Source organism: Vanessa tameamea, chromosome 8 (genome assembly GCF_037043105.1).
Source record: "Vanessa tameamea isolate UH-Manoa-2023 chromosome 8, ilVanTame1 primary haplotype, whole genome shotgun sequence".
NCBI classification, from domain to species: domain Eukaryota; kingdom Metazoa; phylum Arthropoda; class Insecta; order Lepidoptera; family Nymphalidae; genus Vanessa; species Vanessa tameamea.
This window is the reverse complement of record NC_087316.1, coordinates 5,485,031-5,511,321: the sequence shown is the minus strand read 5'-3', so window position 1 is coordinate 5,511,321 and position 26,291 is coordinate 5,485,031. Positions and strand designations below refer to the sequence as shown.

Here is a 26,291-nt window from a genome sequence, read left to right as displayed (position 1 = left end):
ACTTGAATCTTATTTTGAATCAATTAATTACATATTAATAAGAGTGTAAAAACCTGAAGGAAATGAATATTAATTTTTTAATTTTAACCTTAATTTTAAAATGATAATTAATTTGTAAAATGTATTATGTTAGAATACTAGTATGAAGATTTTTGGTCATTCTCCAAAATTCGGTTTGGATGTTATCGTAATTATTGGCGGTGTTGTCGTTTTTGGCACGGGAAATTTGTATGATATGACTTTAAAACTGCTCTTTCACTATTTCATTTATAATAACACAATGTTTGTATATATATACATATATGTATTATGAATACTTTATAAATCATATCGTATATTCCATTAATAAAACCTTTTAAGTTTTTCCTAGATCTTATGATTCCATTTAGCCATTGTTGTGCTATGTATATGATATAACAAACATATAAGCTAACGCATTTATAATATTAATAAGATTTAAATAATTCTTCATTATATAACCAATTATATAGTTAATCATTAACGTAAACATCGCAATTTAATTAATTTACTTGTTTAAGAATACTTAACAATTTAATTAATTTTTTTTTATTATATTCGATTTTTAATCGGAATCGGAATGTATATCGAGAAGTTGAAAATGTTGTTACCTTTTCACCAATTCAATTTCTAATAAATTAGAACGAGCAACATGAAAGTTGTTTAAATTATTAATATATATATTAATTAATCTTAATTGAAAAGGTGCCATACTAAGTAAAGTAACCGCCTCTTTTTAGAGCTTATTCCACCACCACCACGCTAGTTCAACGAGGGTAGAGTGTCTTTTCATATCATAAGATCATTAAAGATTTAAAAAAAATGTTCAGATAACTGAAATGAAAATGAGTTAGCAGTTAACAAACGAACAAGTAAAAAAACTTATTTCGGACAGAAATACAGTTTGACACGATAATTAATTTTCCCCGCACATTTCTCACAAAGATGTTCAACTTTGTACTTGCTGACCTTGTGATCTCAGTCTGATTGCTTCATAATGGCTTTTAAATTGTCGGGAATCGTTTTGATTGCTATTATTCGCTAGGCACATAGCTGCTGGAGCTGCTGGACCGGACATTTCATTAGTTTTGGACATGTCACGCTTATTATTCAATTCAGAAATCGTTTGACATAATAAAACTTGATTACACACCGAGTTTTTTTTGTTTTTTACGATTATTAACTTGTTATGTTTTTTTTTTGTAAAGTTTAGTAATCATAAAAGTTACATGATTACATGATATAATACTGTAATAATAGCTATCAGTTCTGGCTTCATGCGGGTACAATAAGGAAATATAAACAATTTTTACATTTAAGAACAAAAATAAAAAGTTTTTGTTCCGCCTAGGAAAGTTGAAATTCTTATTTTTTTTCTACTATAATATGCATGTATTATACGTTTTAACCTTTCCCTTGAATTAATCTGATTATTGATGAAAACCACATTAAAATCTGTTTCGTAGTTAGAAGATATAAGCATACATAATATGTCGGGAAGTGCCTTTATTTTATACTATATAGAGTTTTATCATATATTATATTAATGAATATTTTATATGTTGATTATTTCATTAACATATTATTTATTTTACTGAAATAAAAAAAAAGTAAAGCAAAGGAATAACCAGTAGGTTTTAACAACCACTGTTGAATCCTCATTTTACAGGATGTAATTGTAAAGTTATAATCAGTTCGGAATGTAGATTCTACTGAGAAGAACCGGGAAGACAATGTACTTACTCTTTAATAGCCAGTATATGCTTATATTTAAAATGAACATGCAACAGTGGTTGTTAAAATCTACTTGTATTAGATACATATATTTAGTTTTTATTCCGATATATATAGATATATTTATGTTTATATTTATATATATATAGATATATATATATATATATATATATATATATATATATATATATATACTAAGTTTGAATTATGAATTCCTAAATGACAAGAACATTATAAGTGTTGCAATAGATTAAGAGATGATAATGCTTATGAAAATTTCAAGAAAACACATCTCACAATGACTTACTTAATTTATCTCTACAACTTGTTGAGTACGGTACGGATGCTGGAGGTCATATAAAAGTAAAAAAGCTATTTTTAAATGATTTGGAATATGTATTTATTTGAGATAGAAAATGTCTTTTTCGAGGAATTTTCGAAGGAAGAAATTTTCGAGAAATATTAAAAGATTCCCTTTGACTAAATTTAAATGTATTTTAGTAATTTGAATAATGATAAATATTTAATTTGAGTAATGTAAAAGACGATTTGCCAAGTGGTTAGGATCGAATCGGCGACTTTCATGTGCCACAACGCCAGTGCTATGATTTTATATACATATATTTTAGGCTTCTGGCCTTCTGGGGATAGAATAGACTGCATTCGACAATGATTGTCAAAGTGATTTCAAATGTCGAATTCGTCTAAATATTTCAAAATGTCAATAATATTTCATTTCAATACATTTTTGCCTTTGCTACAAACGAAATCAACTTTGTCTAGGCCCACTGTTTAAACCGTTATTAATTCATATAAAAATACATACTAAAAGTTACTTCGAAACTTGTTAACAACTCAGGTTAATTCAATAAAACGGAATCGACTTTGATATGATTCGTATGATACGTTTTTATACAAACATCAAACCTTTGAACCTTTTACCTTTTATCGATGAATAAATAAAATATATAATTAAATATCCTTTGAGTGCCTGTACCTGATTGTCATATTTTTAACTAATTGGAACGCGTGGTTTCATCATGAAAATAGCGGTTAATAAATATGTGCGTAAACTTTAACGTAACGTTATTCGAAAATGATACATACGTTCATCGATTTTGATGGAAGAAAGAACAAATATCACTAGATAGTATAAAATAAAGTCCGCTGTCTGTCTGTCCCTATGTATGATTTTGATGCGGTGTTTTAATATATAGAGTGATTCAAGAGGTAGGTTTATGTGTATAATACATGCATAATATACTAGAGAATCACAGATAATTGTAAAGATATCTAATGTGATGTCGTAAATAAACAAATTTTTTGCGCTTACGTTGCCAACGCTGGATAAATCTTACGAGATAGATCAAAATAATGTATTACAGTATGGTACTCGTTAAAAAGATCTACAAAAAAGTCTGCGATGGTACTTATATGTCTATCTCTTGGGGATAACCCACAATAACCATTTTTTATCCTTTACTTTTACGAGAAATAATGACTTATTTACGAAGCGATTTTAACCAACACATTATTGATCCTTATCCAATTAAGTACCTTTTGTTATTGTGCATTTAAAATCAATATGTCTCCTTACAGCATGTAATTTAAATGAATATTTTCTAAGATGTTACAGATTTAAAATACAGGGACATAGCGGTTTGTATTGTGTAATGACAAAAAAGCTGTGAACGTTGTATATAAAAAACATTCTGTAGTATATTTAATCAGCATTGTAACCGTGCGAAGCCGCGTTGGGTCGATAGTTTTCTTATTGGAAAGACTATCGACCGATTGTCCACATTAGTAATTTTAACTCATTTTAAAGATTACCCTAGAATACAAACAAGCAGACACATGATAATAAAAATAATGCTTGTTTTGGTTTTGATAACTGGCAAAAAGCTATATTAACTTTTAAAAAGGCAGTTACTTTGATATCACAGACACATTGGTCAAGAGGCGTACTTATCGCTATTACCGTATTCTCTGCGAGTAAACCTTTTTGCTGAGCAAATATTTATGATACCTGCCTGCTTAAACTACATTAACAAAATATAACAGAAATAATTTTACTACTAAGGTTGTCAACGTATAACTTAATTTATTCCACCGATGTATATCGTCTAACAAAGCAGAATAATATTCATGCGGAGTATTAATCTGCTTTTCTAAAAATGTTCATAAAGGGACTAAGGGATCTACTATGTGTCCGTCAAACGAAATTAAAATAACCTTTACGTCGGTACGAACACTAAATTTTATATGATATTCGAGTTAATATATAAATTCATTGTATTTTCAATTTTACATACATTATAAATTCATTATATTTTTTAATTTTTTATAGGTTAGTACTCATCGCTTTGGTCGTCGAAGTGCTTTACCCCATAACATGGCAGTGTCAGACGGATGGCTGGCACGGCGGCGCCTTCGTCCGACTCTACTTGTGCGGCACATTGGCATTACAAGCTTCCCTAATGTTGCTGCTTGCGGCACTGGCGCAGCAGTCCGCCAGAGGGACTATTACAGAAACGGACGCAAGAAAACTTGTGTCACCTTTACTTTTACTTAAGTAAGTATTTTTAACTAATTATAACAAAGTTATGTTGAAACATTTATTGGCATAAGACATATTTATATTATTACGGAATTTTGTTTTAATTTATTTTTCTTTTACTCAACATTTTTATGGGACTCTTTAATTTTATAAATTATTTTAATAACTAAAACTTCATTTATGCATATTCACCGTTCGTCTCGGCCGGCCGTAATACGTGCCGAGTTAATTTTGTACGTTACTTTTTATATAACTCTATTTTAAAATATTTTAAAATGACATTACTAGGAGAGAGAAGGAGGATTCATCATTTCATACTATTTTGCCGAGATTAATAGGCTTAATTGATCCCCTTGTTGATAACGTACAATAACGAGATAATTATTGTTGGGAAACTTCTAATCTAAATATTATATAATGCAATGATCGAGTTTTTAGTTAAATGTCCCGCTCAACAGAGAGACGGATTTGGTTGTGGCTGAAAGAGCTTTCATCGCAAATGTCCTTTGGTGAATATATTCTCTTATCGTAACGTTTACCCTCATGTTCACGATTTTATTTTACGTCGCTGATAACGTCAACCCTTCAGAACATAAAAACTCTCTTAAATGTTAAAAATCATTCTATATACGAAAGTTATCAAAATAAAAACAATACAGCCAAAATACTTATTTATCTAGACTATTATTATAAATGCGAAAGTAAGTCTGTTTGTCTATCTGAACCGAATTTATTGTAGGAAGCTTGAAATAGGAGGAAAGGCATTGACTAATTTTTATGCCCAATTGACGAACAAACCCTTAAACGCGAATCGAATACGCGTTCGAGTTAGTGAAGAATACATATTCTTTTTTCATACAAAAGGAAAAAAATATTATTTCATATATTTTTTTTCTTTGTGTCTAACCAGTTGTATATTCGTTTTTAGTTTATAAAATATAATTGACAATCCGATTTAACCAAACAAAAATATCACTTGTGAAGCCGTGCCTCGTCCGATACAATCCAATAGCTCTGTGTAAAATCGGCATCACAATTTTATTTTTCAGAGTATTTCTGGTCTTACCGGAGGTGGCGTTGAATGTTATGGGAACCATGTGGATGTTCTGTGAAGTCATAGAGTGTTCCGTAACGGATACGTTTTCTAGTATCGTTATACAAAGTAAGTTTATGTTATTCATGAAATCTTTTATATATGTAATCTCATTGTTTTGCTGCTATGTGCTTTTACCATTATTTTATTTTATTAAGAAATTATGATGATGTAAGTGAAAGTAATAGCACGTAATGTCCCATTGCTGGGCAAAACTCTACTTTCATCTTAAGAAGAAGGATCGGAGCTTATTCCACCACGCTTTATTGTTTATTGGTAGACATGTGATATATACATTTTATCCTGCATACAATTTCTTCTCTCAGTAGACTAAAAAAATCATTTATTTTATGATGAATAAAGAAAATAAATAAATATATGCATACTTATTCACGAAACATTTTACAATAACACTATTTTTTTAATTTCAGGTATAGTTCTTTTTAATTGGGTTCAATTGGCACTAACCGTGTTTGGATTGTTCATGGTGTTCGATCCTCTCGGTTCAGTAAACTATGGGGACATGCAGGATACGCCCAACCAGGTGCGGCACCATAGGAAAGTGACCGGACTTTGGTCTCGACGGTTTAGGTGGGCGTTTTGTTGGCTGAAGAGAGACGAACACGGAAAGGAAGCCTTTCAGCAAGTTGCAGGTAAACATTTATGTCTTTTATTGACTTATTGATAAGGATTGTGTTTTTTAGTAATCATTTAAATTATTTTACATACATCAGCAGTAAGGAATCTGGTACTTCGGTAGCCCAAAAGCGATCTCTCCTTTGAGACTTTTGATAATAATCAATTTGTGTGACTAAATAATAATTAAAAAAAAAATATATTAATTATTCATTTGTTTACTCAGCCAGGCCATTACCACACTATTGAAAAACTTTAGAATGCTTGGCGAGTAGGAATACCGAGAAAATTTTATTTACTATTTTTCTTACGAAAAAATTGATCCCCGATATATCTGCCTGGAATGTAAAACTTTATTGCACCATTAACTTATTTTTGACATAAAATGACACTTTGAAAGTAGTTAAATACATTTTAAGTGTTGCGGTTATCGATATTAGTTTTATCTATATCTATTTATTACAAGTAGGTACTTGTCTTTATTATTTGTTTATGAAAACTTTATTTTTTGTTTATATATACTTAATAATAATATAATTAAGTAAGAAAAGGCCGAACAGGCTAAAGCCTCGTCTCTTTTAAAGAGTAAATCTTGGAGTTTATCCACCACACTAATCCAATATCCCCTATATTATAAATACAAATTAAGGATATGAGAGTTCAATGTTGTTTGCCGTGTTGGCAACCTTTAATAATCTTCGGTAAATATTTACACGTTTTAATGTTTGGGTCAACTTGACATCAAGAGTTACAGTATGTATAATACACAAAATAAACTTAAATCAATGTTGAAATTATACTTATAGCATATATATAGATTCTTAAATAATTTCCATAGTTAATTTTCAACGTATGAAAAATGTTCGTGCTGGACAATACATGGTGAAATCTCATTCAAAACGAACTTAGGTTAAGTTTCTTCACCTTTAGCTGAGATTCACCTACAACCACTGTATCAAATCATATTATTTAATTATAGTTTTGTTTCACTAGTGTACATTCTTGTTCTTTTTTCCCAGCACTCCTCAGTGCTTTGTTCAGATCTACGGACCTGGTGCCTTCTGACGTTGTCGCCGGCTGCGTGCTGCTTCGAGTGCGTCAGAAACGTGAGACGAGAGAAATGCGTCGCATACAAATGCTTAACGACGAGGAACCAATTTATACGACTGACGTCAACAAAGTCTTCTCCGAAACACCGCCCTGGATGAACTTAGATGATGCGTTGCACTATTTGAGGCTATCGATCGCTGCTTACGGATGGCCATACGTGTTGTACCGACATTGTCTCACTGGCTTCTGTAAATTGGCTCGTCATTTGACCTGTTGTTGTTGCCGGTAAGCATCCTTTACATATTTCATTTAATTCTGACCTCGTTTTAGTATACTTTTTTCAATATTACAAAATAGAAAAAATAGTGTTGTAGTTACACGTAAAAGTAACAGCCAGCTCTTTGCTGACCAAAACCCCACTCTATTCTTGAGGGGATGGTGCATGACACACCAAATTGCTTCAATGCGGGTTAATGGCTGCACATGTAGCAGAATTTCATGTGTCTGATGAAAGTTTGATTGCGATAGTTCATACCGAACACGAGATTAATTAAATGCTTGATCGGATTTGAATCCACGATAATCGGTAAAAACTCTTGTGTTTTAACCACGAGGCCGTCTCTGTTTATTAGCACAATATAGATTCAAATGTTCACTATTAAATTATTTACTTCTTTTTTTAATTTAACATTTAAGATATCATTCACGAGATCAAACTATTATTTTATACAATAATTTGATTTCGAGAAATCTTGCTCAGAGAAATAATAAAACAATAATTAGATCCTTGTCTTCGATCAGATATAATGTCATAAACCATTTCTAGGCCAAAGAACTCTATAGTGACGGACGACAATTGCTGCCTTTGCCACTTTGCCGGAGTCAAATACATGTCGAAGCTCTCCGCGGATGATATCATCTTTGCCTCGTTCAACAATCGCGTCTTTGAAGTAAGTTTATTTATTATGTTATGTTTCAATTTGATATCATATCGAGACATGCCTTTTGACTAAGATAATCGTAGAATGTTATTTATATTGTATCAAATCAACATTATAATTTGAAATCAAACTAAGTTCATAAGATCATACATAAAATCATACGATTTTCCATGTTTTTTTTATAACATAAAGGTTAAATATATTTGTCCTGTTGGTGGTCACATTGCTCATTGAAATTGGTATGCATGTTTGAAAATGACATCAACCGTTGAATCTAAGAATATAGGTCAAACTCGACCACACCAATACAATACATTTTTGTTTAACGTTGTGTCGATTACTGATTATATGATCATAATTACACAGTGATAGAAACTAATATTACTAATATTCAACTTCGAAATCTCCGTTGCCGAACTTATTCTTCGTAAATATTTTGCTTATTAAATTAATTTAGTAAATTGTTCCATCTTGTACGAGTGATCTACTTACTTCTAAAGGATGACCTTTTGTTTCACCGGCTCTCGGACCATAAGTCAATTTGAGAATCCATTCAACGACCGTTCCTGCTGTGTAACGAAGTTTGTAAGATCAAGTATCACCGTTTTATCTTTTTCAGTTGCCATTTTGTGTGATATCGGATCACGATAGAGAGAGCATAGTCGTGGCAGTGCGGGGATCCATATCTCTGAGAGATATATTTACAGACTTCTCGGCAGGATCTGAAAAATTTGAGGCTGACGGTACTTTGTTATCTTGTTTGATATGAAATATTTTTAATTTATAATTTTTTTAGTATTTTTTGTTTTATGTATTGCTCTTGTCGGTATTTGATATATATGTACTTTAAATGAAGATGTATTATCAAAAACATTTTTAATTGAGAATAGAAACAAATAAATTGAATGTTGCTAAAATTAAAAATTTATATATTCTTTTTTTTTTTGTTATTGTGGACATGCACTGTCACAGAATCAACCACAGTAACCAAGTTTGTATACTCGTATAAGTTATACGTATTGCTCATTGTAAAAGTGAACTGTAAGATTATTTTAGAGTAATAACAGTTCTTTAACCTGTATAAAAAATTAATCATTTTGATAAACGTTAATAACTATCATTTGAATAAAAAGTTATACAATATTTATCGTAGTTTTATATTCGAAATATTATATATTTTTGGCTATAGTTCTCTGACTTTCATAGATAATCTCATATTTTTAATTATAACGAATATTCTGTACCAAAACAGGATTACCGGAAGATACGGCAGCACATAAGGGCATGTCTATGGGAGCGGCTAAAATGTTAAGACGCCTCCTCCCTGTGCTCGACAGAGCGTTCGCGCAGTTCCCGCATTATGATTTAGTCCTAACAGGTAATATTTATATTAATAATAAAAATATTTATTTAAATCTGTCCCGCGTCCAAAGCAAGTATTTAAACAAAATTGCGTCTTGGAAACAATGCCTAAGATAATAATCAATTGTACGTATTGATTTCTTAAAATATGCAAACGAAATACTATTTTATTGTTTTGGTAATAACATATTTAATTTTAAACAATTTCCGTTTTAGGTCACAGCCTTGGAGCAGGAGTAGCAGTATTAGTCGCATTAAAATTAAGGCCAAAATACCCACAGCTCAAAGTGTTTGCATTTTCGACACCAGGTAATTAAATTACATTAAAACTTTTTGATGGACAGTTAGTTGTTGATGTTTATGTATTTTTTTATTTAATAAAATAACTCTGACATAAATTAATACAGAAATCAACTTTGAAATTAATATAATTGATTTGGTTTTCAGCGGGATTAATAAGTCGAGAAGCGGCCAGGTTTACAGAGAGTTTTGTCATGACAATAGGAGTGGGCGATGACTTAGTGATGAGGCTCAGTGTTCACAGCATAGAAAATCTAAGAACAAAAGTAATACAGACGATACACGCTACTAAACTGCCAAAGGTAAAAACACTTTATATTTAGAAACATGTAATTGCCTATTCTAAGTACATCTATTAAATGAAACATGATTTTTTAAATATGTACAGAACGATCGTCTCACGAGTAATATATGAACATTTCAGTATCGAATAATGCTGAACGGGTTCGGCTACGCACTGTTCGGCGTGCCGGCGCGCGACCTGGAGTCCACGTGGCGCCGGCCCGAGGACCTGGAGGCGAACAACTCCGACGACTCCGACGCGCTGCTCGTGCAGGGCGTGTCCACCGTGAGTGCTGTCAGTTGAGATTTTACCAATTTACGTGTGTGCCGTGATCGTCTGCTTGGGACTCACCGCGTTGTTGGATTCATCACCCACATCCGTACCGGGCGCTGCGCGCTCAGACCTTGTTCTTAGTGATCGAGTCTGTTTTCTCAGAAATGGAGCTTTATAAAACTAACATACTCTTTAAACTATACATTAAAAAATTCATAATAAATTTAAAAAATGAAAAGAAAATGCTGATAGTGTTTTTTACACATGAATTCAAGCTTTTATACACCTCTATTTTGAGACCTTCATGTCGTACACCTCACATCAAAAAAGCTTGCTGATTTTTTATTATTTGCTTCAAATAATCATTTTACATTTTATCACAAGCTGTACAGTATATTAAAAAATATATTTATTTACTCATTATTACATTAAAATTACCTACATTCCAGTTCATACCAGTTATTTCAGCTATATCATATCCATTCAATTACATACCTATTGCGTATAGAAAATATTAAATTTCGCTCTTCGACGATTCTTAATATATTTATAAACAATTTGTGGTAAAATGGAATATGTACCTATTTCATACACGTAACATTATTGTGTTTGTTTTAATAACGATGTGTTCGACAACAAAAATTGTTATATATAACACAACACATGACATTTTCAGTAATTTTGATGAGGTAAGGATAACTTGTTCAAAACGATAACATCTATGTTTAAAATTTTAATACTTATATTATTAAAATTTAATAAACATTATTTGACTTTTACATAGTTTAATTATAATAATATAACGAGCATAATTTGTTTAATCTATCCTAGAGAGGGATGAGAGTGTCAATAATATTTAACTAAAGATGGAACTAAATCCAACTAAAGTTTTATTTAAACTATATGCAATGGGTCGTAGACAATATTTAACTATATATATTGCCGACACTAAATACCTAAGGAACTAAAGTATTTATTTTAAATAAAATAAGGTTTAATAAATTAATATACTAAAATAATGGAAACAATAGCTGTGTCGAATTTGTTATTTTATCGCTTTTTCATGAGTGTGCCTACTAAAATACTGCTTTGGCTTTGCTTTTATATAATCTAATCATAAAAGGGTATTTTAAGGGAATATAATTATTTACTGATAGAAAAACTTTACAATTTAATTCATTTACATTAATATATTTTTATACATAAACTAGCTATGATTTTCACCCCATCATGCCCCCCCAAAATGTTTCCAGGAGGCAGCGCTAGTTTCACGGAACGTGTTCGCGCGTCGCTTCTCCTCCGCGCGCCTCTTCACTCCCGGCAGGATCCTACACATCGCACGTCGAAAGCGCATGGGAATCGAAAAGTTTGTTGCTTTCAAATTACTAGTCTTACAAAACATTAGTATTAAATTAAAAAAAGTTTTCATGTCATTCGTTATTGTTTTGGAATATATATTCTTAATAAAGTCCGTACGCACACTCAAATCAAACTTGAAACTGAATTTTCGAACCACAAACAAACGATTTTCACAGACGATCGATGTTAGTTTGGTTCTTAAGACAGTATAATATATATGTTTTATATGTTATTATATATTTATTAAATTAATTATTTAATTTATAATATTATCTTTTATCGCATGTCTGAAAATAGCAATGAAGCTGATGAAGAAGGGTAATTAATAACATTAAATCAAAAATATATTGTCAAAAAAAAAGATTTGTCTAATATAACAACTTCAATGGTGCAAAAACATTTTAACTTTACTTTTAGGGATAAAATACACTAGATGGATATTATTTAATAACAACAATAAGGAAATAGTTCAATGACCTTGGAGTAACATCTTTTTTATTTATAGGAAAGTGCGCACGCAAGAACCCACTTATGAGATGAGGTGGGCGTGTCCTGAGGACTTTATGGAATTACAAGTAATGCCTAGGATGCTCTTAGATCACCTGCCGGAGAACGTACATCGTACCATACAAACAATCATCGAAGAAAAACATTCGTACCGCGTCACTCAAGTCGTTTAGAGCATACTATTCTGGTATTTTGAAATATTGCCTTAAGTAGAAGCGAAACTGTATGTCATATTCTGTAGGAAGCAACATAGAATTCGTCGTCGAATTCGATGGTTAAAAGTGTTATAACCAAACTTTGTTCGAGAAGAAAATGTATAAAAACAAATGCGAAAATTAAAATAAAAACCATAAACAATGCATATGTCAAGTGTACATAAGTCAGATTTTTTGTATTCCATTATCGAATTCGACGTCTAGTTTTAAAGCTTCAAGTACTTACAGAATAACTTTACAGGTGACACTAAGTTATTTCCGCGCTTAAGTTATATACTTTTAGTGTCCAAAAGTTCTATGGAGTTCCAGGTTGTACTTGATATAACAGTGATACAGACTATATGATATCGATTGTGCAAATATTTGGTTTGTTGACAGTCTCATTAAAAAGAAATAGACAAATTGATAAAACTTTAAATAATGTATTAAACTGAATACAGTTCAAATGGTATCACGCAACGCTATTCCTAAGATATTCTGTTGTGTAATTAACATTACATAGTACATTTCTTGTACACAACAATGCAAAGTTATACATACTTATTTAATTACTACGTTCCTTGCTTTAAATCCAACTGCCGCACACGCTTGCCATCTCAATACGGGCTTACTTATAAATGTTGTCAGTCATACACGGATTAATCTCGATGACTTCAATAATTTGACATTGATTTGACAAGAAGACATAACACTGTCTAGCAAAGTATCATCTTTTTTTGTGGCTTTTATTTGTATTACCATCTTTAAAACATTTATTATAAGTAAAGCCGAGAAATTCCACTTTGTATGAATAACTTATAGGTTCTTGTCTATGATCAAATGAATAATTGTGATCAATTGTGTATTTTAGTATTAAGGTAGTTTGCTATCCTCAAATTGTAATTCCTGATTTAACGTGGTATAATATCATTGAATAAAATTGAATGTCGCGTTCTCTTAGCAAAAAAAAATCACTCGAACAATTGGATAAAAAAGGCACGACATATACAAACAGTCATTCATTATTTTTATTGTTTATTAACAATTATTTTTCACACATATTACTATATAGAACTAAGATTGACAAGTGTTAGCTAATAACTAAATTTTAATCAAATAAAATGTTTATTTTTTTTTTTCGTATTTCTGTAAATATAATCTTAAGTAAATATTGAACATATACATAGTTTTTAAGTTATAAAAACTGAGAATGGCATTCGTTGATGTAATGTGAGAAGACTGTGATGACGTTAGTTTGAAAATATAAAATATAGAAGAATATATATTTTGGAGTATAAAGTTAGTATTGATTCAACAGGCTTATGATTTTGCATGTAATTGTATATAGGCTTTTTATATATAAGGTTACGGTCAAACGTTAAAAACGTTCTGACACATTTAAGCGTTGCTTCTTCGATATTATACTCATTTCATAAAAACAAAATTTACGTCGGTTGCTTTAAATGGAGTTGAAAACTCGAAGTTGATTTGCTCAATTGAAAAGCAATTTATTTTCAAAAAATGTTTTTAATTCGCGTATTATTTTTGTGTGTGTAATGTTAAGACTCGCGAAGCTACCATACCACTTAGTACAATAACTAGATAAAGTAGGATACTGCGTTACCGGTGTCAATTATGTAGAAAATACAAAATAGTTTTATTTTACTCTCTGTAAGTTTATTACTACAAAGTATTCGGAGATATTTCTTGCATACTGTTCTTATAATATTATCTAACTAATCGGTCAATATTAGTTCAATAATTGCACCCATTAGGCATTTTATCTAGGGTATAAAAGATTTTTATTGTAATTTTGAGCACAGCTATTGTAAATATATTACGTACCTTACATTTAGAACCATTTAGAAAGCTTGCCAACATTGGATCCAATCTATACTACACCAATTATGATCTACTTAATATTATAAACTTCGGGAACAAATTGAGCGAACTTGATAAATAATTTAACAATATATATCTCGACCTTAGCATAAACGTTTACTATGTATGTTACAGCATTTACCTCGTATATAAATATAATATAGAGTAAACTATACATTCCAATTTCCGTAAAGATAACTCAGTCCTATTTTCTTATGCTGTCCGGCTGCACATAACGAATTCCAATATATACATATATTCCTACTTGTTGTTCGAAACGTCTACGCGGTACAAGTATTTTTAAACTATTTTAATCTGTGGTTCATAGAATTGACGACTCAAATATTTGAAATAGTGTGAAGGAGATTATGTACTGACTCTCTCAGTGCAAACGATAGAATAAAATGATAGTTAATTAAAAATAAAAAAAACAACAATTTAGTTCTTGTTTTCTCGAGTTTTTTCCTAGTATAACGAAAGATCTCTTTGAAGTAGAGTTAACTGTTTATAATTACTATACAATTGCAAATTGTTAGTCGTGTAGCCGGACTATAAGTTGCTTCGTGATGCTTGGACAACTTTATGTAGTGCCTTAGTGGTTCCAGATTTTTAATGAACGTTACTTAGTGTTTCTTAATTTATATTAAATTTATCCTTAATCATATGAAAGTTTGTTCACTTAAAAATGGTTACTTATTATTATTATTTTTATAAATATAAAATACCCAGATGAATTGAAATTGTGAATATTTTTTCACTAAAATGATGATTTGATACATATTTTTTATAACGCAGTATAATTGATACTGAAATAACTTTAAATAGTTACTATTTAATTTATCAATGAGAATTATTTTATCACTGGACTGTTGCGAATCTCATATATTTTTCTTTATATTGTTAAATAAAACATTCGAAATTTTATATCTAGAAGTATTTATTTAGGAAACTGTTTATAATATTTTTATAACATTGTGTTACTTAACTGTGTATGTTCGAGTATTAGAAGGACTGAGGTTCTTTTCACTTGTACCCTAAATTAGGGCTTTATATTCTGTCTCTATATGCATTAGATGTAGCCAATATTTTGTGTTGGGTTTATGTTATTTATAATAAAATATATTTTAAGTATTTGCTCTTTTATTTTAGATATTATAAAACTCAGGCCAAAAATATACCAATACCAAATATAACTATGACATAATGTATTCATCATTATATAAATGTCTTAAAAAAGAAAAAATCGTTTCTATGATTTTTCATATTTATATTGGATTAAGTATAAGAAATAATCAAGCTGAGTTATTGCTGCATCGTTGGTCTACAATGGCTACATTTTTGCGCCAGCAGGCCTCAACCGCGGACCCGTTATAGCATTAAAATGGTAGTTGGAATGGCGGTTAACCTCTCGGTTACTTCTGGTTTTAAGGAACATTGGACTATGAAAGTGAGAAATCAGAAAGAGCACCTTTGTGTGCAATAACCTTTTTTAAAAAAGAAGAAAATCATGTACATCACTTCATTTACTTATTAATTTTACAACTTATTTGCAATTTTTATTCACGTCCAAAAAACCTAAATGCAGCATTTTAAGCAGCAATTAAAATTTATTTCAAAAGAGCCTCATTGCGCTGTATAAGAATAAACTCATGAAAAATAAACACAAGATGCAAATTAGATGTTTTTTTATATTATTTTCGAATGATAGACAGAAATAAAAGAACATTGATGATTAACAAAGATTTAATTTCATACTACAAAGCTACAAAAATAAAGTTTTTCAGTCAATTTAGAATATCACAGCGATACATACACTTAACAATTATAAACGATTTAAAAGTTTTAAAATCAACACCATCGGTACTAACATTTTATATAAAATTATTATAATAACAAGAGAATGATTATCATGTTAGACAATTCACTTTGGATAATAAACTAGATGCGAAGATTACATTGAGATCTTAAAACGTTAACGACTTTTTATCCTATATCATCTAATGAGGGTGCGAAGTTCTGCAATAGCGGACTGCGATGTCGGAGTCTTCTTTTTTTCTGATTTATATCTGTAACAATGGGAATTATTAAAATATTATAATTAGATTATACTAATTATAATCTATGTACAGTAGCTGGTTTATACGTCAGCAGACAACTTGACTGCAATTGCGACAGGTCAAATGTTTTTTTTTTTTATATCATCAGTCATAGTATTATAAAATTTGGAACGTTCGTTACGTTATTTTCAGCAGTAGTAAGTAAGGCAGTTGGCTTTTGCCTGATCTCTATCCGCTCGGGTCCGATAGACGGCCATCGGAATGCTCGAGTAAGCAAGTAGATTATATATATTTGCATACATGCTATGCTACAGCTGGTCCTTTAGAAGCTGGTTTTTGAAGAGACTCATCGATCGAACAGATAGTCTATACATTATTCTAATGTACATACATACCTATTCAGGAATTCGTGCGCGATGTCCGGCCTATAGATGGCCATGTCTCGTATATAGACCTGGTCATTAGTGAGAACGCGTCGGTAAGCCAACTCCCGCCATATGGAACCTCCTCCGCTCGATAAAAGCACCAAGCCCTCCATGAAACTAAATAAATTTTCATTACTAATTGGCACTCAGTAAACAATTCAACTGTAATTTTTTTCTTAAAATAGATGATTTTTTTTTCCGAAATACGATAACGTATTGGATAACACTGCACTTCGATCCAAAAATGTCGTTCTACAAATATCTTGCATAATTTGTCAGATTATCGAATTAAGATAGATCTTATTAAGGATACATCATTTATAATTATTATTACGATTTGAAAAATAAAATACCTTAAATATTCACTGACGAGATTGTACGTCTGCTCTGTGCTCCTGTTTAGAATGAGTCTTGTGGGCGAGGCATTTAGCAAGGATATTTGAAGCGCGATCTGTTGAGCGAGGGTCGCCATTTCACCCGCAAATCCAGTACATCCACCTTGAAGATACAACTCACAAGCATCCGTGCAGTGATTCAGCGCAGTCTCGAGTAAAGATCTCGTCGAAACATTATCGTGTATGAGATGCCAAACCGGTTGGGGAGTTTTCTTCGAAGTTTTTGTCGAATCTGATGCCATTTTCTCTAGGTCGTGTATTAAATTTAAAGCCTGCTTCTTTTTCACGTTTGCAGCTTCGGCGTACATGTTAAAATGTAGCGCGACCATAATGTACGTGTCTGTGTCGCCCGGACAGTGAGTTTTTAAAAAGTCGAGTAAGCCGTGTTTGAATTCAGCGATTTTGTCTTGCTGTTGACCCAACATGTAGTCGAACTGTCCGAGCAGGAACTCGAACTGGTGATTATCACGCAGGGCCTGGCGGAAAACGTAATTTTCAGGTATGATTCTATTTCAACTCAATCCAACGGTACAAAATTGGAATGCTAGTTGGGTTAGGTTCCCCACCTGCAGTATGTAGGCGCACTCGGTGTAGCGCGCCAGGCCGGTGAGCAGGCGCACCATGAGGCGCCACGAGCGCGCGGCCAGCAGCCTGGCGGCCAGCGCCTGCGCCGACCGCAGCGCCACGCCCACGCCCTCCGTGTCGCACGCGCAGGAGAAGCACTCGTGCGCGACCACCAGTAGCTCGATCGATATTATGTTCACCTTGGAAAACGGACAGGAAGACGAATCTTAGTGATCGGTCCGAGCGGATGTTTCGATACTGATCGTAAAGGAGGCAGTGCACGAAATCTAAGGTTACCTGTTTCGTGGACAATTTGGCGCCCTTTGTGATCTTTCGTATGTTTGACTTGACTTCGTATCTAATGTGGACGTTGCTCCTCGATATCACGTCGAATAAATTTCTTCTGCTGTCGCGGGACATTTTATTTCCTGCGGTGTATACTGTGGAGACCGAGTACACGGATTCGGTTTCGGCCGACATGAGTGTACCTTCTTCTGTTAAAATCGATTCGACCTCATCGCCCTCCACGTTTTGGTACTCCTCGTCGATCAGGGTTTCCACGTCGAGGCAACTATCGTCCAAAGTGTTTTCAGGTATTATCGACGCGTTTGTTGCGTTGTATATTTTTTGGAAGGCTATCAAGTGATCCAGTATGAGTCTGCCGATATGGCTGCACGCGTCCGGCCGCATGTTCAAGAACATTTCGATATCGGAATCGAGGACGTAGCCCCAGAGAGTGTATTGAAAATGTTCCTTCTGTCTGAATGTTGAACTTTTTACTAGATGTGGCGATATAATTGCTGCGACCATCTCTCGGCATAAATATTCGGCAATCTAGGAAAGAAATTCAATTACGCTTAATATTTAATAAAATGATGTTCAGTATTTAATCTTAATAGTTCTACTGAAATATAATATTAAATAAGGAAATACTAATTATACCTGTTTGGATGGTATATTGAAAGTTCGGAAGACGAGATTAGCCAACGACATGCGGGCTCTGCCGCTCACCAAGTTGATGAAATCCAACGGTCGGCTTTGATACTTTAAGACCGACGTGTAGTCCCAACCGATTTGTAGCGCAATGCGGAAGTAATTTGCTACCTGCGAAAAATGTCTGGTATTATGATCGGAAAATACATTTTAGAAATATCAAAAAAATATAAAATTGTCTATTTGCCTATTTCTCCAACTCCACCACTAGCCATGAGTCTAATTTTGTTTTCCAAACATTATTCTATCAAACAGGTGGTTAACGGTACACGTGCCTAAATTTCATCCAATATAACTTTGTTTTTACATTATATTTTACTTGAACGCCAAAAACGAGATAAATAGTACGACTGATCATAAGGTCTACTGGACGGGTTTTTTCGGCATTACTTCAAATTTACCATTAAATATTAAAATCTAAAGAGTAATTAAATTTATTACTTTATGTAAAATAAGTTTAAGGGCGTCCATACAAGGAAACGATAAGAAAAACATTTACCTGTTTAGCTACAGAGAGGCCACTTTTAACAGCAAGTGCATCTAAAGCAGACAATCGATCGGCTTCTTCCCTGACCGCCAAGTGCGGGACACTTTCTCCGTCTTGACGTTCTTGTATCACGACTAATTCTTCGAAACTTGTTTCTGAAGCTTCTGAAACTTATATCAAACAATCTTATTAGTAAACATCACTACATACATTTTTAATAAGCGACACATTTGTAATGTTAGATCACAACGTGTGCTTATACAACGAGAAAAGATTAGGAATAGATTGTAGACGAAATTTACGCATCCTTAATGATAAATGTAATTATTTTTCATAAAACTTGTTAAGTAGTTCATGTTGCTTTCTTTTATGACAGAAGAAAATTGAAATACCCAATTACATACCAGTCAATTTATTTTGTAGCGTGGGTGAAGAAATCACCAATCGCAACTCCTGCGGCAGTTCGTAAGGCGAACACGTCCCCTCGGCTAGTCTCAGACACGTCCGCGTCATCTGTACGGGGCACGCCGGGATCCTGTACATATATTCGTTTGACACTTTAAAGAGCACCGATAGACGAAATGCTTCTACCGGAAGTTTTAACTCTAACAGTTTATTAATTGTTTTTTGCCAACGATCGATATCATCCTGCTCCTCTAGTATTTCAACTTTCTCAATATTCATCACGTCCGATTCTACTTCGATCTCGTGCAAAGTCTGTGAGAAAGATTTTTCTTCGAATAACATATCCATTTTTTGCGACGCCGTCGGTTCCTTCTGATTGTTGAGAATATATTTCAAGGTACCCTGATAATCGTTAAGAAATATTGTCGTTTTAGGGTCGATCAGTGCGTACCAGTACCACATTTCGTGTTCGATTTGTTCTCTTTTTTCTCCATAAATATGGTTTTCTTCAAACCAACCCATGATAATTCTGTAGGCATAAAACTTTTGATCTCGCTTTGTTATGTGAGCAGGAATACCGGAAAGGAAATCAACCGCCTTATTTAAGGTAACACCCGCATCCTTAAATGCTTCACTGCATTGGGCCACGAAGTATGTTATGTCTTCATCCTCTATGGGCCCTTCTTCCCTAAATATCATGTTATTGGATTTCTTTTCCCATTCTGCTATCAAAATTTCATCCACTGGCAACTCGGCTAGTTTCGCTATTTTTAATGCTACGTCATAATTTTTATTACGCGTGTACATCAGAACGCACTCAATGAAATAGTCTTTCGCGTCTTCTTGCAACATTTTTGATATGTTCATAACTGCTGACGTCGACATCGATATTTCGAATATTTCGTGTAGTGTTGCAAAATTTGGTGTTGGAACTGCGAATCATAGAAAGGAGTACTTGCTGTACAGTTGCAAAAAATATACAAGTTTGTATAACGTTACAGGTATATATTAAATACTAAAGTCTGTTTAAATTTCAACTTACCGATAAATTCTTGTGCGAATCGCGTTTCAGATAAACATTTCAGGAATTCTTTTTGATGGAATGCCATGTCAAAATTGTGAATTAATGCTATTTTAATTAAGGAGACTGCTAATTTTTGCATCGATTCTTTCGACATTTCGTACGATAACCCGTTCGCATCAACACTATATCTCCGATGACAATACAGAAGAAAATTAGACAAATATTTTTTGGTCTCCGAATCAAAGACAAGTAGACGGACACTCCGGTATAGAAATGATGTGATAAATTGAAGAGGACTTTCCTGAAACAATATAATCAGTATAAAACTTTGTACAGTAAAACGCCGATTATCCGAACGCCGACTAACCGAATCGCTAATTATCCGAATCGGTCCTAAGCGTACAAAATTATATTATATTAAAAAAATAAAACCAAGTATTTTTGTTTTGTTGTAACAAGTTGGAACTCGCTGGAGTCAGACATATTTCAACTGTAGAACTGTGTTAGCTAAACTTAATAAAGTTTATTTTATATGTGATAGTTTTTTTTATTGTGTTTTTCTTTATTATCAGTCTATGTCCGATTATCCGAATGGACACCGGTCCAAATTAATTCGGATAATCGGCGTTCTACTGTATAACGCTAATAGAAAACAAAATAGCAGTATAACATATTAAAAATAAAAGTATCTTTATCAAATATTAATGTATAAATATTAAGATAATAAAGACAGAGACCTAAAATATTTTATTTATTAATATTTACCGGCATAAATATGAGTATGGATTCATAAAGAGTTGCTACATAGCCTTCTGCGAGGCAGATTTCAGCAACTCTTTGAAATAGTTGTGCCGGAACATTTTGCGCAATTTCAGCTTGTAAAGCCTCCCGGCTCCGTGCGTTTGGTTCTAAAGAGGAGAGTATCCAATGTGCCCATAATACATCCACAGCATTTGGCTAAAAGAAAACAAACATATTATTGTAAAAGTAAAAGCAATAAAACAAAAAATAACCCATTGCAAATAAGTTAACTGAATTTGAATAAAAATATTATATAGTTAAAAGCACCTCATAGCAACTGGCAACGAGAACCAACAATGGCTCTCGATACACGTCAGCGGCTCGCAGCAAGGCGGCGGGCGGGTCCTCGGGTCCGTGGCAGGCCGCCACCACCTCCCACAGCTCTCGACCCATGTACGCGCTTGACGGGAAATCGAACGATACGCTTTGGGTTGGACTCTGAAATATTTGGAATGTTGCGGTCAAATTGAAATATATGTCTTTATCTACTGTGAATATGTCTAAGTAATGAAACCATTGATAATTTTTTTAGGTTTAAGAAATCATGTCATAACGAACATTAAAATAATTACAAGAAACGAAACACAATGCAACGAAATGACGACGCAAAATAGCATTTTAACTTACCGTATCAACAGAATTAAGCCTCATAATTCTTCTTTGACCATTACTTGAGTTTGATTTCTGTTCTTTGTCATCTTCTGCGGTCCGATGCATCATTATGTATTTTAAATGCTCTGAATAGGATTTCTTCTCAAACTCTTGAGATAGCTGCAGCATCTGTGATAGCGGATATCTAAAGACGTCTCCAAAAAGCAAGAAATTAAACCAAGAATTATTTTTGACAAATTGTTTCAGCTGCATTTCGGGCAGAGGTAAATTATGTAGTATTGCAAATTTGACCATCGTTTGAGATTCATATAAAACTATTGACATATCAAATTTTCCTTTTGCCTCTTGTATTCCTTGCAATCTGTACAGGGTAATCTCTTCTAAATAACGGAGAATAATTGTTGCTGTGTCATCGTTGTTTTGGATGAGTTTTGTCATAAATTCGTTAATTACTTTGTTGGCTTCATTTTCGGGTAATCCTTTCTGACTGACCAGATGATATTTTATCATTTTAGTAGCGGATATGTGAACTCTGCATCTTGTAGGGTTACAACCAATCATTGCTACGAATGATATCGCGCAAGCTGTCATGGCGGGATCGTTCCAATTCTGTAATGCCAACGCATGGGCTTCACAGCAAGCACTTTTAATACTCTTCTCTTGTAGACGATTGTATGTCTGGTATTGTTGTGAGACAAACGCTTGGCTTGCATTACAAGGACGATACTGTTTCAAATAGTACACATGGTTCAATTTTGCATCATATCCATATCTTTTCATGAGTTTGTCGTTAGCAAAGTCGGGCATATCCATTGGTTTCTGAGTAAGTGTTTTGAGTCCTCGGACATCCACTTCGTTTGACAAAAGACTTCCTAAGCTTCTTCGGTCGGTTTTATCAGTCATGAGATAACTTGGGTTCATATTAATTATTTGAAATTCAAATATTTTCGACACATCTAAGCCTCGATATCCAGAAAGTAATTGATAGACGTTTACGTCTTTACATTCGTATAAGCTATTTTCACTTGAATGTTTCTTGTAAATATTGTATAAATGTGGTAATTTGCGTTTGTAGCCTTTATTTGGTAATTTAAAGTCTTTGAATTGCATAAATTCTTCCTTAGTAAATATGTCAAATAGATTTGCATTGTCTTCCAATAAGATCATACCTAACACCAAATGTGGATTAGAAGAAATATAATTATCAATATCATCTTTAGCTATTTGTTGGCAAGTTTTGTAAACTGGCACAACATGACTCTGCCTGTCGGAAGTTTGTTCAATGCTTTTAAATAACAACCACAGCTCTATGCAATCTCTGGCATCCTGTTCTACCTCCGACAAATCGATATCTAATATATGACCCTCAATGCAAATCGTTAGAACTTTGTACAATTTGTTTTTTACATAATACTTCGCCAATTCTAAATAAAATTCTTGTATACCCATTGTCGCACAAGACTCAGAAAATATATCATCAATTAGTTTTAGATTTTGAGTTCTAGATAATCGAGCAATAATCTGGTACAAGTCCTTGCGTTCCTTCTCTACAATGATTCCATATGAAGATAAAGTATCATAAATACACATTTTAGTGTACTCAAAGCAATCACATACTGCTATCTTTTGAATCATTTCTTCAGAAATAGGCCACTTACGAAATATTTCGTCCAAAGTATCGAGCACTTCATTTTCGAAGCCTCTAGTATCAACATTTAAAAGCTTTTGCACGAAATTATCGTTGTTAAAGAAATTGTATCGAGCATTCATGTCGCGCACGACTTCCGACATCTGAACGTTTATCCAACGTACAAGAATCATGGATTTATTATGCTCCACCAAGTAATTCCACATTTGAACAGGAGAAGATAAATCCAGTAAAGAAAATTCTAGAAAAAAAGGTCATTATTAAAAACTTTTCGAATTTATAGTTTTTATATTTTTTTTTTACATTAGCAGCCTGTTGATTTCCCACTACTGGGGCTAAGGCCTCCTCTCCCTTTGAGTAGAAGGTTTGGAGCATATTCCACCGCGCTGCTCCAATGCAGGTTGGTGGAAAACACATTGGCAGAATTTCGTTGAAATTAGACACATGCAGGTTTCCTCACGATGTTTTCCTTCACCGCCGAGCACGAGATGAATTATAAACACAAATTAAGCACATGAAAATTCAGTGGTGCCTGCCTGGGTTTGAACCCGAAATCATTATTAAGATGCACACATTCTAACCACTGGTATAAGGTAATAAAAATTGTAACAAAATGATTGTAGTAAAGCTTCAGAACAATACGACACAAATGTATGAGACTTGAGCACACCCTTCAATGGTAACTAATTATAGTAAAAAAAAGATTATTTTTTACTTGAAATAGGTACATATTGGCATACTGGCAATTGGATCACCTGATAGAAAATGGTCACCACTTATTAGACCTTGACACTAGAAAGCTATTCATTCTATATATTGTATTTTTCCTAAAGTGAACCATCCCTTACATTGTCAGTCCATTACCAACCTTGGGAACTTAGAAGTTACATTGCTTACATCTACCGAATATGGCTTACTTAACTTTCAAACTGAAACCCAATAATACTGAGTATTGCTGAATATGTGATGCATAGATGGTACAGTAACATATTAATGATACATTGAACACACATCAAAAAAATTTAAATAAACATTTTAAAATTGGATATTTGCCTATTTGATATAACACTATACTAGTGGTTTTATTAATTAGTATTTTCATCTTTACTATTGAAGGTTCTATTGCATACTTTTAGTGATTTTTTATTTATTTATTTATAACTTACCAAAAGTATCAAAGAATAAAGCAGTTCCAATTTTGCATTTCCATTCTGGCGAGTATTTCTCAATCTTTTCAATAGTCAAAGATTTGATTTCAGACTCATTTACAAAAACCCTATCATTTCCAATACCGAAAACTTTATTCTGCTTAAATGTACCATCCACTTCAAATGATTTTTCTAAGTAACGGAGCAAGTTCCAGTGTCTTTTAAAGTCATCCCACTTACTAATATTATTACTGTTCATATCTATGGTAAGTTTTTGTATATTTTCCACAATGAAGTCTCTGTATTCAATTTGAGCCGAGGACTTTGCGAGAGTCATTAAATGTTCCTCAGGATTGATGTTACATTTATTTAAAATGTGTAGTACTTTAAATATTTGTTTCCTCATTAATAGTTGAACTGTCCATGCTTTGACCTACAATTCCAATTAACATAAAAAAAAAACTTACTAAAACATTCTTACTTAGTCTTGACTGCACATTCAATATTATATGTGTATAAATGAATACAAATATAAAGATTATTATAAATCAAACAATAAACACTGATATGTAACAATGTACTGTCCAATTAAAATGTTTTACATAAATAGTGGCATACCTCTGCCATAAACCAATCCCTCGCTGCTGATTCATTCCAAGAGTTTTTGGCCTTAAGATATTTAATAGCAAGATTGATATGAGTCCCCTTAGCTGCTGCTTCACGAACTACGTCTCTCGGAGATTTGTCCTCCCAGCAATTCCAAACAATCTTCTCATTTTGACTTAAGCCTTCCATATTCATTAATTATAAAATATTTTTAAGATACCTTCTTTAAATTAATTTGAAAATTTTCTTATAATAAACATATTTTGTTACAATTCATTAACAACAAAACAATCTTTCAATGGTAGATGATAACAATTCTATACAGTCGATCTATAATAGAGGTATATAAAAGATGTCACTGGATAATGATTGAGATTTAATTCCGCTTCTCGATGTTAGGTACACTAATTTTACTTAAAACTTCAAACAATCAAATGAAATTAGAAAAGGTTAAAATTACACTGCCTTCGACCTATGATTTTTTTTTTGTAAACATTTGCATTTTTTGATGTTTAAATAATAATAAATAACTATTGAGACTTCTGTCCCACTGACACCTTTGACTAGTTCAGTTTATATTATCTATGCCTTTGACATATTCTAAAAGTATGGTTACCACATCAAAAAATGGCTAATGTTACTCGATGACTTCAATATTTTGTTTAGATAAACAATGTGTATTTCTATTTAATAATATCAATATAGAAATCGAATTCAGTGATATAATAATAACAGAATAGTACTTACTGTTTATTGTCCCTAGTATGCGTATCCTTTTTTATTTGTTCATTTTCTTTTTCGTTACAGTTAAAGTATATAAATTTTTCCAGAAGAGATTTATCATGTCTTAAATCATTAATGCGGCACTAACCTTGAGAACTAAGACGATGTCTCTTTTTTCCCGTAGTTGCTATCACTCTCTTTAGGCGTCACCC

The 26,291-nt window shown here is 32.6% G+C and overlaps 2 protein-coding genes and 1 long non-coding RNA gene across 9 annotated transcripts in view; 1 reads left to right on the top strand and 2 right to left on the bottom strand.

The window, feature by feature from the left end:
- The window catches only part of Inae (inactivation no afterpotential E), a 61,546-nt gene extending 49,157 nt beyond the window's left edge, over positions 1 to 12,389 (top strand). For 3 of the 7 annotated variants that reach the window (XM_026639481.2, XM_026639482.2, XM_026639480.2), the window contains exons 3-15: positions 4,103 to 4,327; positions 5,362 to 5,474; positions 5,837 to 6,058; positions 7,061 to 7,376; positions 7,918 to 8,041; positions 8,652 to 8,775; positions 9,285 to 9,410; positions 9,611 to 9,703; positions 9,842 to 9,996; positions 10,119 to 10,271; positions 11,504 to 11,616; positions 11,907 to 11,927; positions 12,115 to 12,389. In XM_026639481.2, coding sequence (XP_026495266.2) covers positions 4,103 to 4,327; positions 5,362 to 5,474; positions 5,837 to 6,058; positions 7,061 to 7,376; positions 7,918 to 8,041; positions 8,652 to 8,775; positions 9,285 to 9,410; positions 9,611 to 9,703; positions 9,842 to 9,996; positions 10,119 to 10,271; positions 11,504 to 11,616; positions 11,907 to 11,927; positions 12,115 to 12,289 — 1,960 coding nt within the window. In that variant the 3' untranslated portion in view covers positions 12,290 to 12,389. Of the gene's footprint in view, positions 1 to 4,102; positions 4,328 to 5,361; positions 5,475 to 5,836; positions 6,059 to 7,060; positions 7,377 to 7,917; positions 8,042 to 8,651; positions 8,776 to 9,284; positions 9,411 to 9,610; positions 9,704 to 9,841; positions 9,997 to 10,118; positions 10,272 to 11,503; positions 11,617 to 11,906; positions 11,928 to 12,093 lie in introns of all 7 variants that reach the window. The other 4 variants (XM_026639484.2, XM_064215621.1, XM_026639486.2 and 1 more) reach the window with 4 other exon arrangements.
- Positions 12,390 to 13,869: 1,480 nt separating this feature from the next.
- Positions 13,870 to 14,850, bottom strand: LOC135193384 (uncharacterized). The gene is made up of 2 exons (XR_010309203.1): positions 14,627 to 14,850; positions 13,870 to 14,570 (listed from the first exon to the last, which is right to left on the bottom strand). It is a non-coding gene; the product is annotated as an uncharacterized LOC135193384 (long non-coding RNA).
- Positions 14,851 to 15,916: 1,066 nt separating this feature from the next.
- On the bottom strand, positions 15,917 to 25,851 carry LOC113400086 (spatacsin). The gene is made up of 14 exons (XM_026639478.2): positions 25,369 to 25,851; positions 24,769 to 25,183; positions 21,970 to 23,843; positions 21,610 to 21,780; positions 21,307 to 21,498; positions 20,560 to 20,842; positions 19,517 to 20,449; positions 19,125 to 19,282; positions 18,575 to 18,736; positions 17,930 to 18,466; positions 17,635 to 17,832; positions 17,027 to 17,544; positions 16,644 to 16,790; positions 15,917 to 16,257 (listed from the first exon to the last, which is right to left on the bottom strand). Exons 1-14 carry the CDS (start codon positions 25,549 to 25,551, stop codon positions 16,185 to 16,187), a joined length of 5,844 nt encoding a protein of 1,947 aa, XP_026495263.2. The 5' UTR covers positions 25,552 to 25,851; the 3' UTR covers positions 15,917 to 16,184.
- Positions 25,852 to 26,291: the final 440 nt, after the last annotated feature.

Bases quoted from the DNA above. Each gene is read 5' to 3' on its own strand.
- LOC113400086 (XM_026639478.2), bottom strand. From the start codon at position 25,551: ATGAATATGGAAGGCTTAAGTCAAAATGAGAAGATTGTTTGGAATTGC. The intron at 20,843-21,306 runs GTAAATATTAAT...ATATTGTTTCAG, and splicing joins CCATACTCATATTTATGCCG to GAAAGTCCTCTTCAATTTAT. The intron at 18,737-19,124 runs GTAAATGTTTTT...CATTTTTCGCAG, and splicing joins GCCTCTCTGTAGCTAAACAG to GTAGCAAATTACTTCCGCAT.